This window comes from Phlebotomus papatasi, chromosome 3 (genome assembly GCF_024763615.1).
Source record: "Phlebotomus papatasi isolate M1 chromosome 3, Ppap_2.1, whole genome shotgun sequence".
NCBI classification, from domain to species: Eukaryota; Metazoa; Arthropoda; class Insecta; order Diptera; family Psychodidae; genus Phlebotomus; species Phlebotomus papatasi.
In genome coordinates, this window is record NC_077224.1 from 74,422,184 (window position 1) to 74,433,883 (window position 11,700).

At 34.1% G+C, this 11,700-nt stretch overlaps 1 protein-coding gene across 1 annotated transcript; it reads left to right on the forward strand.

Annotated features, from left to right (window-relative positions):
• Positions 1 to 3,793: 3,793 nt before the first annotated feature.
• Positions 3,794 to 11,036, forward strand: LOC129807345 (probable dolichyl pyrophosphate Glc1Man9GlcNAc2 alpha-1,3-glucosyltransferase; the record flags this gene model as incomplete). Its single annotated transcript, XM_055856554.1, is given in 4 exon segments — positions 3,794 to 3,974; positions 4,044 to 4,316; positions 4,376 to 4,739; positions 10,663 to 11,036. Coding segments are annotated over 4 exon segments (1,070 nt in total), but the record flags the coding sequence as incomplete, so codon positions are not given.
• Between the last annotated feature and the right edge of the window lie 664 nt (positions 11,037 to 11,700).

Here is an 11,700-nt window from a genome sequence, read left to right on the forward strand (position 1 = left end):
TATTATTTACACGAAATTACAAGTGAAAAATTATGAAAATTATTACGTATAAAAATAAAACAATCTAAAAACTGAGAGTCCTGAGGGCTAATTTTTGAAACTCTCACTCGCACCCGCGAGCTCTTTAGTAGCCGAGAGAAATTGACTCGCACACCCCGTAGATTCAAATCCTTCTGTAACGACTTCTTTATAACATCAACTACTCGTTTCACGTACTCAAGAATCTGCGGGGTGTGCGAGTCAACTTCTCTCGGCCACTAAAGAGCTCGCGGGTGCGAGTGAGAATTTCAAAAATTAGCCCTCTGATTGTGGAACGAAAGAAAACTCTCTTGAGTTTTAAACTTTAATTTTAATGTTTAATTTTCACGACGCGACGTTTCAATTCATTTAAATCAAAAAGTATTGGAGGCTAGTATTTCTGGCTCCACTCTTGAGGTCCTTGAGGTTGTAAGATCGAGCCCACATGTTGCTTAAACATCAAACTCCATCAGGGAATTCCACTATAATTCCAATGGAATTCCACTCGATTTCCATAAGAGTTCCACTGAATTTCCTTTGGAATTCCACTCTATTTCCACTGTAATTCCACTGCATTTCAACTGGAATTCCACTGGATTTTCATCGAAATTCCACTGGATTTCCACCAGAGAGAGATGGAACTTTATAGTTTTGGCAACACTTCCGGTGTGAATTTTGGTCAATGTTCTTGAAAATCTTTTCAAGTAAATCTTTGAAATTATTTTCCCTAAATTTCTGGTAAGGCTGACTTGATACACTCAGCGAAATTATCATCGAAGTATATGAGCCACATATTCCACAAAATAAATCATTTATACTGAAAAAATAAAATAAACTCCAATAAATTCAATGAAATAATGTTCATGTCTAAAATCACTTCCCTCCTATTCTAAATTAATAAAATAAACTATAAATATTTTGCTAAAATTAGGGGTGTTCCATCTCACCCTCTCTTTTTTTGAGTGCCTCAAAATAAAACTTTTTTAAAACCTATTTTTCGAAGTGACTGTTTTCATCTAGTCATTTCTAATATTGATATCTTAAATTTAGAGTCTTCAAATGATAAACCAGTGAGATTCGACTTTGTCTCGCATTCAAAACGTATCTGCAATATTGAATATAAAAGAGGTGTTCCATTTCTCCTCGAATGACTATACTTTAATTATCGATCTAATTAGTATCAGCAAATTGATTTAAAAATTCCAAGAAATTCAAATATTTTGCAATTGTATAAATATTTGAGAAAACAAAAGTGCTAGAAAAGTTATATTTATCAAGTTTCTAGTAGAGATGGTAAAAATTCAGAAATTTCACAGCAGTCGCTACCTGCTTTAGGCGAAACTTAATGAAATTTCTTGAAATTTACCAACTCTAGTTTTAGCCATGAAATACACAGTTTCAAAATGAACTGATTTTTATTGCTCTTTTGATGAAAAAGGCTCTTAACTGAACATTAAAAGCTTTATAGCAATCTAAAACTTTAATAAAAACCTGTCTATCTTAAGCATAATTCTGGCACTTCAAAAATGTTAGATCAAAATTACTGCCAGTAATGCGTCTATGAACTGATTTTCATCATCTATTACTAACAGGACTTGGAAATGTATCTTGTTATTCTACAACTTTAGCGACTTCGCAAAGTAGTTGAAACCACGTAGCGCTATCATAGCGATTTTTGAAAAATCTCGCAATGAATATGGTAGTACATGCCTTTGTATTGCTTTAGAAATTTTCATTGAAGCACCACTAGCGATGGTTGCAGGAACTTATCAGGTCAAGCTAAGTTGTAAAACATAAAATTACCTTTAATTTCAGATAAAACAGTAGAAAGAAAGCAGTTGATAATAAGAATATCTATTGCAAGCTCAAACAAATGTAACTTTCGTGTTGTTCAGTGGCAGGGCTTATTAGGGGGTTATATTGGGAAGGCTGCTCCCGTGAGCAGGACCCAATTTAATGTGTGGGTTTACCGCTCTACTCAAATTGTGGGGAAGAGAATGATCTTAGGAGCGCAAAATCACTTCACTAAAATTATTCCGGAAAGAAAAATTCTCTTACACTTTTCACTCACTCTTGTTGTCCTCTTCTTAGCTTCTTACTTCTTCTCCTTGTTGATCACTTCCTGGTGTCGATTAATCTCCAAATCTCCCTACTTAGGGCTCCTTGACACAATAAAAAATAAACTGTTGGCTTTACTCAAAACTTTTCTCACAATTTCCTCTTACAGCATCACCAAACATTGGATTTCTATGCTTGGCTCCCTTGGAAGTTTTCAGATGGAAAATGCTCGAAAAAGAACATTTATTAAATATTATTTGTTTTTTTTTATATCAGTTAATTGCACCGTAAAGTTGCATGGGAAAAAGTGGGAGAGAGAAAAATTAACGAATAGTTAACTGAACACGTGTTTAGTTCTATCTAATGGCAATATCTTTGACATTTATTGGTCGATTTGGGTAATCCGCCAGCGCAAGTCAAAACGTAATTAAGCGCTCTACAACTTTGTAGAATGGAAAAGTTCGTGGGATCATCGATAGCTGCATTGAAGTCACATTTTTTATTTGTTCAGCGTCATTAGCGGTGATAGCATGAGTTTTTTGTCTTCTATAAATTTGTTGTGTATGAAGTTCCCTTCGTTTTTGCATGATTTGTCACACAAAAATGGTCAAAAAATCTTTCTAACTTAGTGGAATTTTGACTCTAAAATGCCTCCGGCATACATTTTAGGACAGAACAAATCATAAAATCAAAATTCGTGTCCCTTTATTCCTCAAAAGATTTGCATAACTGTATACAATTCTTTCGGAAAAATTTGAACTGTTTGAAGCTAGAGTATCTGCGAGGCCCGAAAGAGATTCCTTATGGATTTAAAACTGAATGTTTTACTTTTTTTTCAAGGTGTTTCTTATTGTAAACTTCATCTAGAATCCACAATTCTGTTCCTAATTCTAATTCTACCATTTTTAGTTATCATTTCTTCAAAATTCCCGTGAATTTTATTAAAAAAAAAGATGAAGTAAATCCCTTAGTATTGAACGTATTGCAGTAGCTTCCAATTCAAAATATAATTTAGCTAAAGTATTTTTAATCAGAATTCTTGATTTTTTAAATAAATGTTCAAGAAAACGTCGCATGGCCTGAATTCGTTTAGGAAGGGTCAAAAGCGAAGTTTTTGACCACAAAACTTGATGATTAACCAGAGAATCACAAGCCAAAAGACCTGACAAAGCCTATCCATGGATTTTCCTATGTTTGTCACCTTCTCAACCGTCATTGGATTGGAGTCTTTCATAATAAAATAAAATAAGAAATAAATCATGAACAAGAGATGATTAATCAATGCTAGATAATCTCCTATCAAGATCATGCGCAAGGTGCCAAAACCACCCACATGAAGCACAATCTCAATTGAATTTGCAAGGAAGTAGTTAATTCATCTTGTTTAGAATGAAATTCAGAGTATTTTAGTAGCAAATTATCACAATAAATATGATTCTAGAATAAGCGCAATTTTTTCTTAGGCAAAAGTGAGGTTAGGAATCATCTTTAAAGTCTTCATGTGGAATTACAATGAATTTTCCTAATAACACAGAAACCACATGAAAACAAGTATTGGGACGTTGTGCAGCTTCGTACTGAAAAAGATATGTTCAAGATTTATAATTTTGTACTCTTAAAAATTTATTGTAATTATTCGTCCCGCAAAGGAAGTAAAATATTAAATTATTACATTACGCGTAAATTAAACAGCTGACACGACCGTCAGTGAATTCTAGCAGTCCAACCGTCATCATCATCATTTTTGTTTACATTTTTTCAGTGCAGTAAGATTCCCTGAAATTTTTCATTTTTCCTCTTCAAATTTAGTCCCAGTTTTCCAAGTGAATTGTGAAAAAGATGCTGTGGACTCTGTTCGGTCTGGTGTCATGCATTAAGCTTCTCTTCCTTCCGGCTTAGTAAGTAATTTTTCGAGTTTTCCCCGAGCATGCAATGATTTGTGAATATTCTGGGGCGCCTTGGTGCAGCCGGTCGACGGATTTTGAGGTTCACCGGAACTGGCTGGCTATAACTCACAGTCTTCCGCTGGGCAGATGGTATTATGAGGACACTAGTGAATGGACACTGGATTATCCGCCCTTTTTTGCGTATTTCGAGTGGATTCTCTCGCATTTGGCAAAGTTTTTCGATGAGAAAATGCTGATTGTTGGGAATCTCAATTACTCCTCGGAGCGGACGATCCTCTTCCAGAGACTATCAGTCCTTGTCACGGACGTTGTGCTGTTGCTGGGGGTCAAATCGTTGAGTATTTTGTTGATAGGGGATGATTTAGAGAGTATTTACTAGGTATTTCTAACAGATGCCTCCAGGGAATGTCCAAGTGGTCAGAGAAGAATCTCCTGGCCATTTTGGTGCTCTTCAATGCGGGTCTGCTTATGGTGGATCACATCCACTTTCAGTACAATGGGATTCTCTTTGGATTTCTGCTTCTCAGCATCGGAGCGATTATCCAGGAGAAATTCCTCCAGTCAGCACTCTTCTTCTCCATTCTCCTCAACATGAAGCACATTTTCATCTACGTGGCACCCGTTTATGTTGTTTTCCTATTAAAACACCATTGTCTTCTGGGTAAGAATCCTCTGAAAAATCTCTTTCAGCTCGGAATGATTGTCCTGGGAACGACTCTGCTGTCCTTTGGACCCTTCCGCCAGCAAATTCCACAGGTGAGTCCAATTCATGCTGACCCCAAACCGTGACGTAATCCGCGGAAGCCAACGTTCACCAATATCAGCAGAGCAATTTCCAAATAAACCCAATTAAGTTGCAACGGCAAAAGTCCCGTGCACCCAAAACTCCTGAATCCACTCCAATTTATTCTGACACAAATAGGCCAGAAATGCATGAAAAATTTAGCCAAATTTGGAGCATTTGATGGCATTTTCCTGTTTCTCTTCCGCGACTCAATTCAATTCACTGAAGCGGAAAGCTTATTTGCATACGCTCAGAGATACCTTTCTTCCGTGGCTTGTTTGTGAAAAGTGAATGAGACAATTTCACAAAACAACTCCCTCAAGCATCCAGAGGGAACCGTGTGAATTCTTTATTCTGGGTGGGAAAGAAATAGCAGAACAAGGTGCAACTTTTAGTTGGTTAAAACATTTCAGTAGCTTTTCAGGCTTGGAAGAAGTCTTCCGGATCGACTTGGGTGTGCTCATGAATCCGAGATAGAATTTTTGTGGAGTTTTTTGAGGCATTCACAGACTTTTCTGGTTGATTGAGCGAAAATTTATTCTGGAATTCAATAAAGAAGTTTAGGCGGTACCTGAATTAGGGCCTAGCATAAATTAGTTTGAGACCCCTTTTCGAGGGGTGACTCATAAGAAAAAATCATGACGTGGATTCCTGTTTTTAGAATCATGCGAAACATGAGATTTTGTTTTTTTTTCATTCCTGTTTCTGAAGTTTATTTTACATTTCACGATTTTAGAAATTATTTTTCATGTTTCTACAAAACATTTCCGTGTTTAGAATTTTTTCTGCAGGTCTAGAAACCCTTTTTTATCTTTTCTCTAGAAATGTTTTTGTGTTTCTGTCAAAAATCTCGGTTTTATTGGATACATTTCGGTGATTCTGTTGAAATTTGTACACGTTTCTAATAGCTTTTTTGTATTTCTCTGATAGACGTTTGTTATTATTATTAATCGTATCGCGATATTTTGTTACAATGCAATCATAATTATGTTATAATGTTGTTGATCTCGTGTTGGAAGAATCTGCGAAGTCCATTGTAGACCGCCCAGGAGCGCCTATAGACATTTGTCACATTTCTAGAATCATTTCTGCAATTTTTAGGAGCGTTTCGGACATTAAAAAAATATTCCGCGTTTCGAAAAACGTTTTCATGTTTTTGTAAAACGTTTTTTGCATTTCTAGAATTATTTTCGGAAATATTCCTGTATTTCTAGAAATTTTTCCATATTTCTAGAAACATTTTCGTGTTTCTAGTAATGATTTCACATTTCTAGAAGCATTTCTGAATTTTTAAAAATATTTCCGTTTTTTTTCTGAAACAGTTTTAGTTTTTTTCTTTTAGGAATATTTCAATGCATTAAGGCCTCTACACACTAGGAGAAATTTCTTTAAAAAAATGTCGTTATAAAGAAAATTTCCCCCTCCTTGTAGGCAGAAACGTCAGATTTTTTTAAAAAGGTGTTTTTTTACGAAAATTGCTTATAGACGTATATACCATTAGAGACAAATTTTTGCAATTTTAAAATCATTTATATATTTTTAAGAAGCGTTTCGGTTGTTGTAAAAGTTCATCTGCAAAGGCGTTCATGTTTCGGTAAAACGTTTCTGCATTTCTGTAATCATTTAATGGAAACATTTCTGTATTTCTAGAAATTTTTCCGTATATCTAGAAACGTGTTCGTGTTTCTATAAATGATTACCCATTTATATAGAATAATTTCTGCATTTTAAAAAATATTTCTGAATTTCTACAAAAATTTTCTAATTCTCTAAATAAGTTATAAATTTATTTTATAAAATGATTTTGTGTTTCGTGTTTTACTTTCGGTGGTTCTAGAAATGTTTCAACGATTCTAAAATGGTTTTTGTGTTTCTGCGAAATGTTTTCGTATTTCTGCTTTTTTTAGAAATGTTTTTGTGTTTTTTATTTTTTTTTTGTTTTCCAAAAACGTGTTCGTGTTTCTAAAACTGTTTCTGCGTTTCTAGAATAATTTCTACGTTTTTAAAAAATATTTCTGTATTTTTATAATCTTTCTCTTTCGCGTTTTTTTTTTAACGTTTTCGTGATATTTTCCTAGATAGAAACCTTTTTTTTTGAACATTTTTGTTTTTCTCTGTAACCCTCGATGCAACCTTTCCGCCTTTTTAGAATTGTTTGCGCATTTTTTTTATAAATGTTATCGAATTTCTAGAATCATTTCTACGTTTTTGAAATACCTTTATTTTAGAACGTTTTTGTGGTTCTAGAAACGTTGTTGTGTTTTTTGTAACGCTTCCTTTGTTTCTCGATTTTTTCGTGATTTTAGAAACGTGATTTTGTGTTTCTGTGAAACGGTTTTGCACGTTTATTAAATTTCTTTTGTGTTTTTATAAACGTTCTCATCTTTTTGTATACACTTTTCGTGTTTCTGGGCTCTTTCGCGTTATTGGAAACGTTTTCGTCTTTTCGAAAATGTTAAAATTTTAGGGCTTTTATATTTTCTAGTTTCCAATACAATCAGCATTTAAGTTTCTATTTTCAAAAACTTTTAGTCTATAAGTTTATTTCCTTTATTTTCTTTTTATTAAGTAATTTCGAACTTTCAAGGACTTTATCAAATCGGAAAAGGCTGATATTTATAAGGCCTTTTTATTGATCATTTTCCAAAATATTCATCTTAAAAGTTTAGCTCCTTAAGTTTTCTGTTTCGTAAAATCTACATAAGCAGTTACAGATTATAATAGTTTGAAAGGGGCGTAAATTTCGGAATTTAAATTTGTCTTTATTTCCGAGATAATAAACTTTCTGGTATCATAAGTTCCTTTTAAAAGGATTTTCTATATTTTTTAAAGAAATTCCGCACAATTAATCCCTACAAGGAGAGGGTAATGTTAATGGCTATAAAAGTTTTTAATATTTCTATAAATACCAAATTCAAACACAGAAATCCAAGGTTATCTTTCAAATATATTCGCAGCTTTAGCACTGTTATCATTTTCTCATTAATTTTTCGATATTTGGAAGTTTGGAAAATTCGAAGATCAGTTTGAAAAGTCAAAGGAATGATATATTGACTTCTTTATTCCGCTAGGTGGCTCATATGTAATGTAATTTTCGTATTTTGAAGGGATTCGAGAGTTTCAAAATGTATTATCTTCACCTTGTTGGGTAAAGTAAAGCAAAAACGCTTTATAACATTTCTGTCCTTATTATAATTCCTCTCATAATCAGAGATTCAATTTTTCGAATATCTTTGATATTTTGTGCACATAGAAAGCTATTTTATCTCTTAGTTGAGACACATTCCAAGAATCAAACTCTGGCTATATTTTCGCTAAAAGCCTCTACAGTCTACAACTAGGAGAGATTTAAAAAATGCAGTAAAAAAATGTTCCCATCCATATCGTTGCGTACGAAATTTCCTAAGAAAATTTAAAAAATGTTACGCACTCCCCGGGAGAAAAATCATTAAATAAATAAATATTAAATATTAAATAAATATTCTATTCTATTTTCTTGTACCTGGTGAATTCTTTAGGAGGACATCAATGCGAAACTGCAAAGAAGTGTTACGTACTATCTCTAGGTATAAAGTTCCCATTTTGGGGGCGAACATTTCCCATAGATTTCTACTAGTAATTTGGGTAATATTTCCGAAAAACTGTGAGATCTTTTCCAGTGATATAGCCGAGAGGGTCATTGAATTTTTCCCACTTTTTCGAGGAAATTTCCCATTTCCTCGAAAAATCTCAAAAAAACTACACAGTAAATAATTTCGGCACATATTTGTTCCAAAAATTAGCTCGTCCACAGACACCATAATTTTTGGCCTTTTTGGCACAATCTTGTTCATTTTACGAGACTCAAAAAGATACCCAATATTAGTAACGAATTTGTTCCAAAAAATAGCTCGTCTAATAACATATAAAATCGTATCCCTCCTCTCACACTGAGTCACCCGTCACCAACGAACCGAGGAGAACGCAAAATCTGTGGCAATTTTCGTGCTATATGGTTTCACTTTTTTAATTCGAGATTCCCTTCCCCCTCCTGCTGCCAGCACTCGCATATGATTTCGTCATGCACTCGTCTGTATAAAACACTCTTAAGTTGATTTTTATTTGATGTTCCTTATGAACTTTCGCCACCGAAATCTATCTCGACCGAAGTATAGGCCTTAACTGTAAGACGAAATCACTTACACGGAGTTGTTCCCGACAATGTGAACAAAAAGCCCATATGAGTAACAATTTCGTTCGAAAAATTACCTCGTCCACGGACACCGAAGATTTTCGGAACAAATATGTTACAGATGTAGGAATGCTATTGTTATTATTCAAATTTGTAGACATTCCACTGTATCAAAACGGTTCCAAAAGAAAAATCTATCAAAATTGTAACTGCATTTCATAACAAAACTATAAAGAAAACTCTTTGGAACAAAAAATATCTTTTCTAGGTGCAAATCGATTCCAAAAAAATTTGTTCCAAGGAAAACTTGTTTCAATATTTTGGTCAGTGTCCAAAAGTTTTTACCGTGGACCAGAAAATTAGGGATTTTTTCCAAAGGGCTATTCCCAAGAGAGGTTGATGAACTTCTTCCCGCTATTATGCAGAATATTCCTATAGCTTTCCCAAAGTTTCGAAAAAACTACCGGAATTGATGTAGGCAGAAACGTCAAAAAAGGCAAAATTTCTGACGAAAATTGTTTAATGTGTAGACGTCATGAAGGACTCGAAATTATAACAAAGATTCACTGATAAAAATAAAAGGAACAAATTGACCCAAATTTGATTCTCTTGCAAAAGATGGATCAAATTAACATGTTTTATTATGACAAATGTGCATTCAAAGTTCGAAATTTGAAACATCCTTTGCAAAAGGATCAAACTTTGATCAAATTGATTTTTTTATTTTTACCAGTGTATCACATGAGCCGCCTTGCGGAAATATCAAGAAGTCAAAAGTCATTTCACATCGAAATATCAAATGCTAGACAGCTAGAATTAAGCAAAACTTTGTTAGTGATTCAATCTTCAAACGACTCATTTCTTTTCAATATTCTTGATGTATTTGACTCATGGTTCTTATCAGGGAATTTTGAGGCATTGGACTAGCTATTAAAATTTGATTATTATAATGGGTCAAATACAAAGCTGAGATCTTCGAAGCTTGAGTCGTCCGAAGGTAGCACGCTTTCCTCAACTGCGTTCTTTGACTTGTTAATTATTCGTTCTTGGATTTCTTCATCCTCATGTTGTGTTAAGAACAATTGGGCATTTCTTTAGAACACTTTTAATTTCCTCAACTTTATGTGAAAATTTAGTTTGAAATTTAGTTTAACTTTTCGAACATCAATCATATTTTTTTTAAAGAACCGAAACATTTTGATAATCAAAATAAGATATATTTTTCTCCTTTCCGATGTTAAATTTCAATGTTTCGAGTTCCAAACGGTAATTTAATAAAGCATTCATTCGAAATATCAGAAAATTTGAGTCGATTTGATGACGTCAATGCAATCAATACCACATTGTGCCCATTCAGTTCAACAACTATTTGCAAATATTATGAATAGCTCTTGGAAAGATAAGCATTATGCAAATTTTTTTTTCCATGAAACTATAAAGAATTTTGCTATAAATTGAAGTGAAAAAGAATTTAAAAAAAAAATGCCCAACCAATAAGCTGATGTAAAAAAACCAATATTTAGTACATTTCGTAGACCCAGTAGACCTTAAAAAAAAGGATTCATCCAGAGACAGATAATTGCAAATATTTCCGAATGGGATGTAAAAAAAAGGAATCTGTCGAAAATGGTAGAGGGAAATTGCTCAGCTGAACAGGATGAACAGAAAAATGGAGAAAATTGAACTGCTGAGAATAATTGGGGAGCCTTTTTTTGTACCATCAGGTCCTCTCGCGTCTATTTCCCTTCAAACGTGGTCTCTCTCATGCGTATTGGGCTCCAAATTTCTGGGCAATGTACAATTTAGCGGATAAAGTGGTGGCTAGTAGTTTGGGAATTAGAGCTGAAGGTTCATCGACATCCAGTGGACTTGTTCAGACATTCAGCCATGTGGCACTTCCGACCATCTCCCCACTGATCACATTCCTTCTCACGGCTCTCTTCAGTCTCCCCTGCACCATAAAGGTGTTCTTGGGGCGAAATGGGGCAGCTAAGTGGGAGGATTTTGTGAGGGGAGTCGTTCTATGTGCAACGACGTCCTTCATGTTCGGATGGCATGTGCACGAAAAAGCAATTCTCATGGCAATAATTCCTCTCAGGTGCGATATATTCCCCGTTTTTTTTTTTCTGAGTCCGATTGAAGTTGAGATGAAGTGGTAAAAGCGACTTTTCTCTTTAAAACAGAACGTTTTTAATTCCTTCATGATTAATGGAACAAAAAATTCCTCTTCTATAAGAAGTTCTTTGGAAATGTTAGGTTAGATGAAACGTAACCTCAAAAATTAGGCTTTTCCCTCCTTTTTTTGAGAACAAAATTTTAATTAAAAAAAATGCTAGATGATTTTCGGCCAATAGGTTGATTTCGCAATAATTGAAACACGGATATGACCTTTGGTTTCTTCTCCTTTACTTTCTCAAAAACCGACGTTTCGGAGAGGTTTTCCTCCTTCCTCTGGGAAAGAACTTGTCACAAAGGATTTTGTTACACTTAGGGTAAGTGTGCCAAATTTCTGCATAGTTGCATGCAAGCGCCAAAGTCTCAAGTTTGAAATGTAATATTTTTAATACAAATTGAATTTATTTGTTACTTTTTTGTAAGGAGTGTTCCTTCGAAACTTGTAGACAGTTTATCGTCTTTATTCTCTCTAAATTCATTCTTAATACATTCTAAAAGTAATAAAAATGTTGACATAACATTGGTGGCCTATTTCGGCCACTTTCATTTTCATAGTTCCTTGCCCTTCCGGAATTCATCGAATGTCT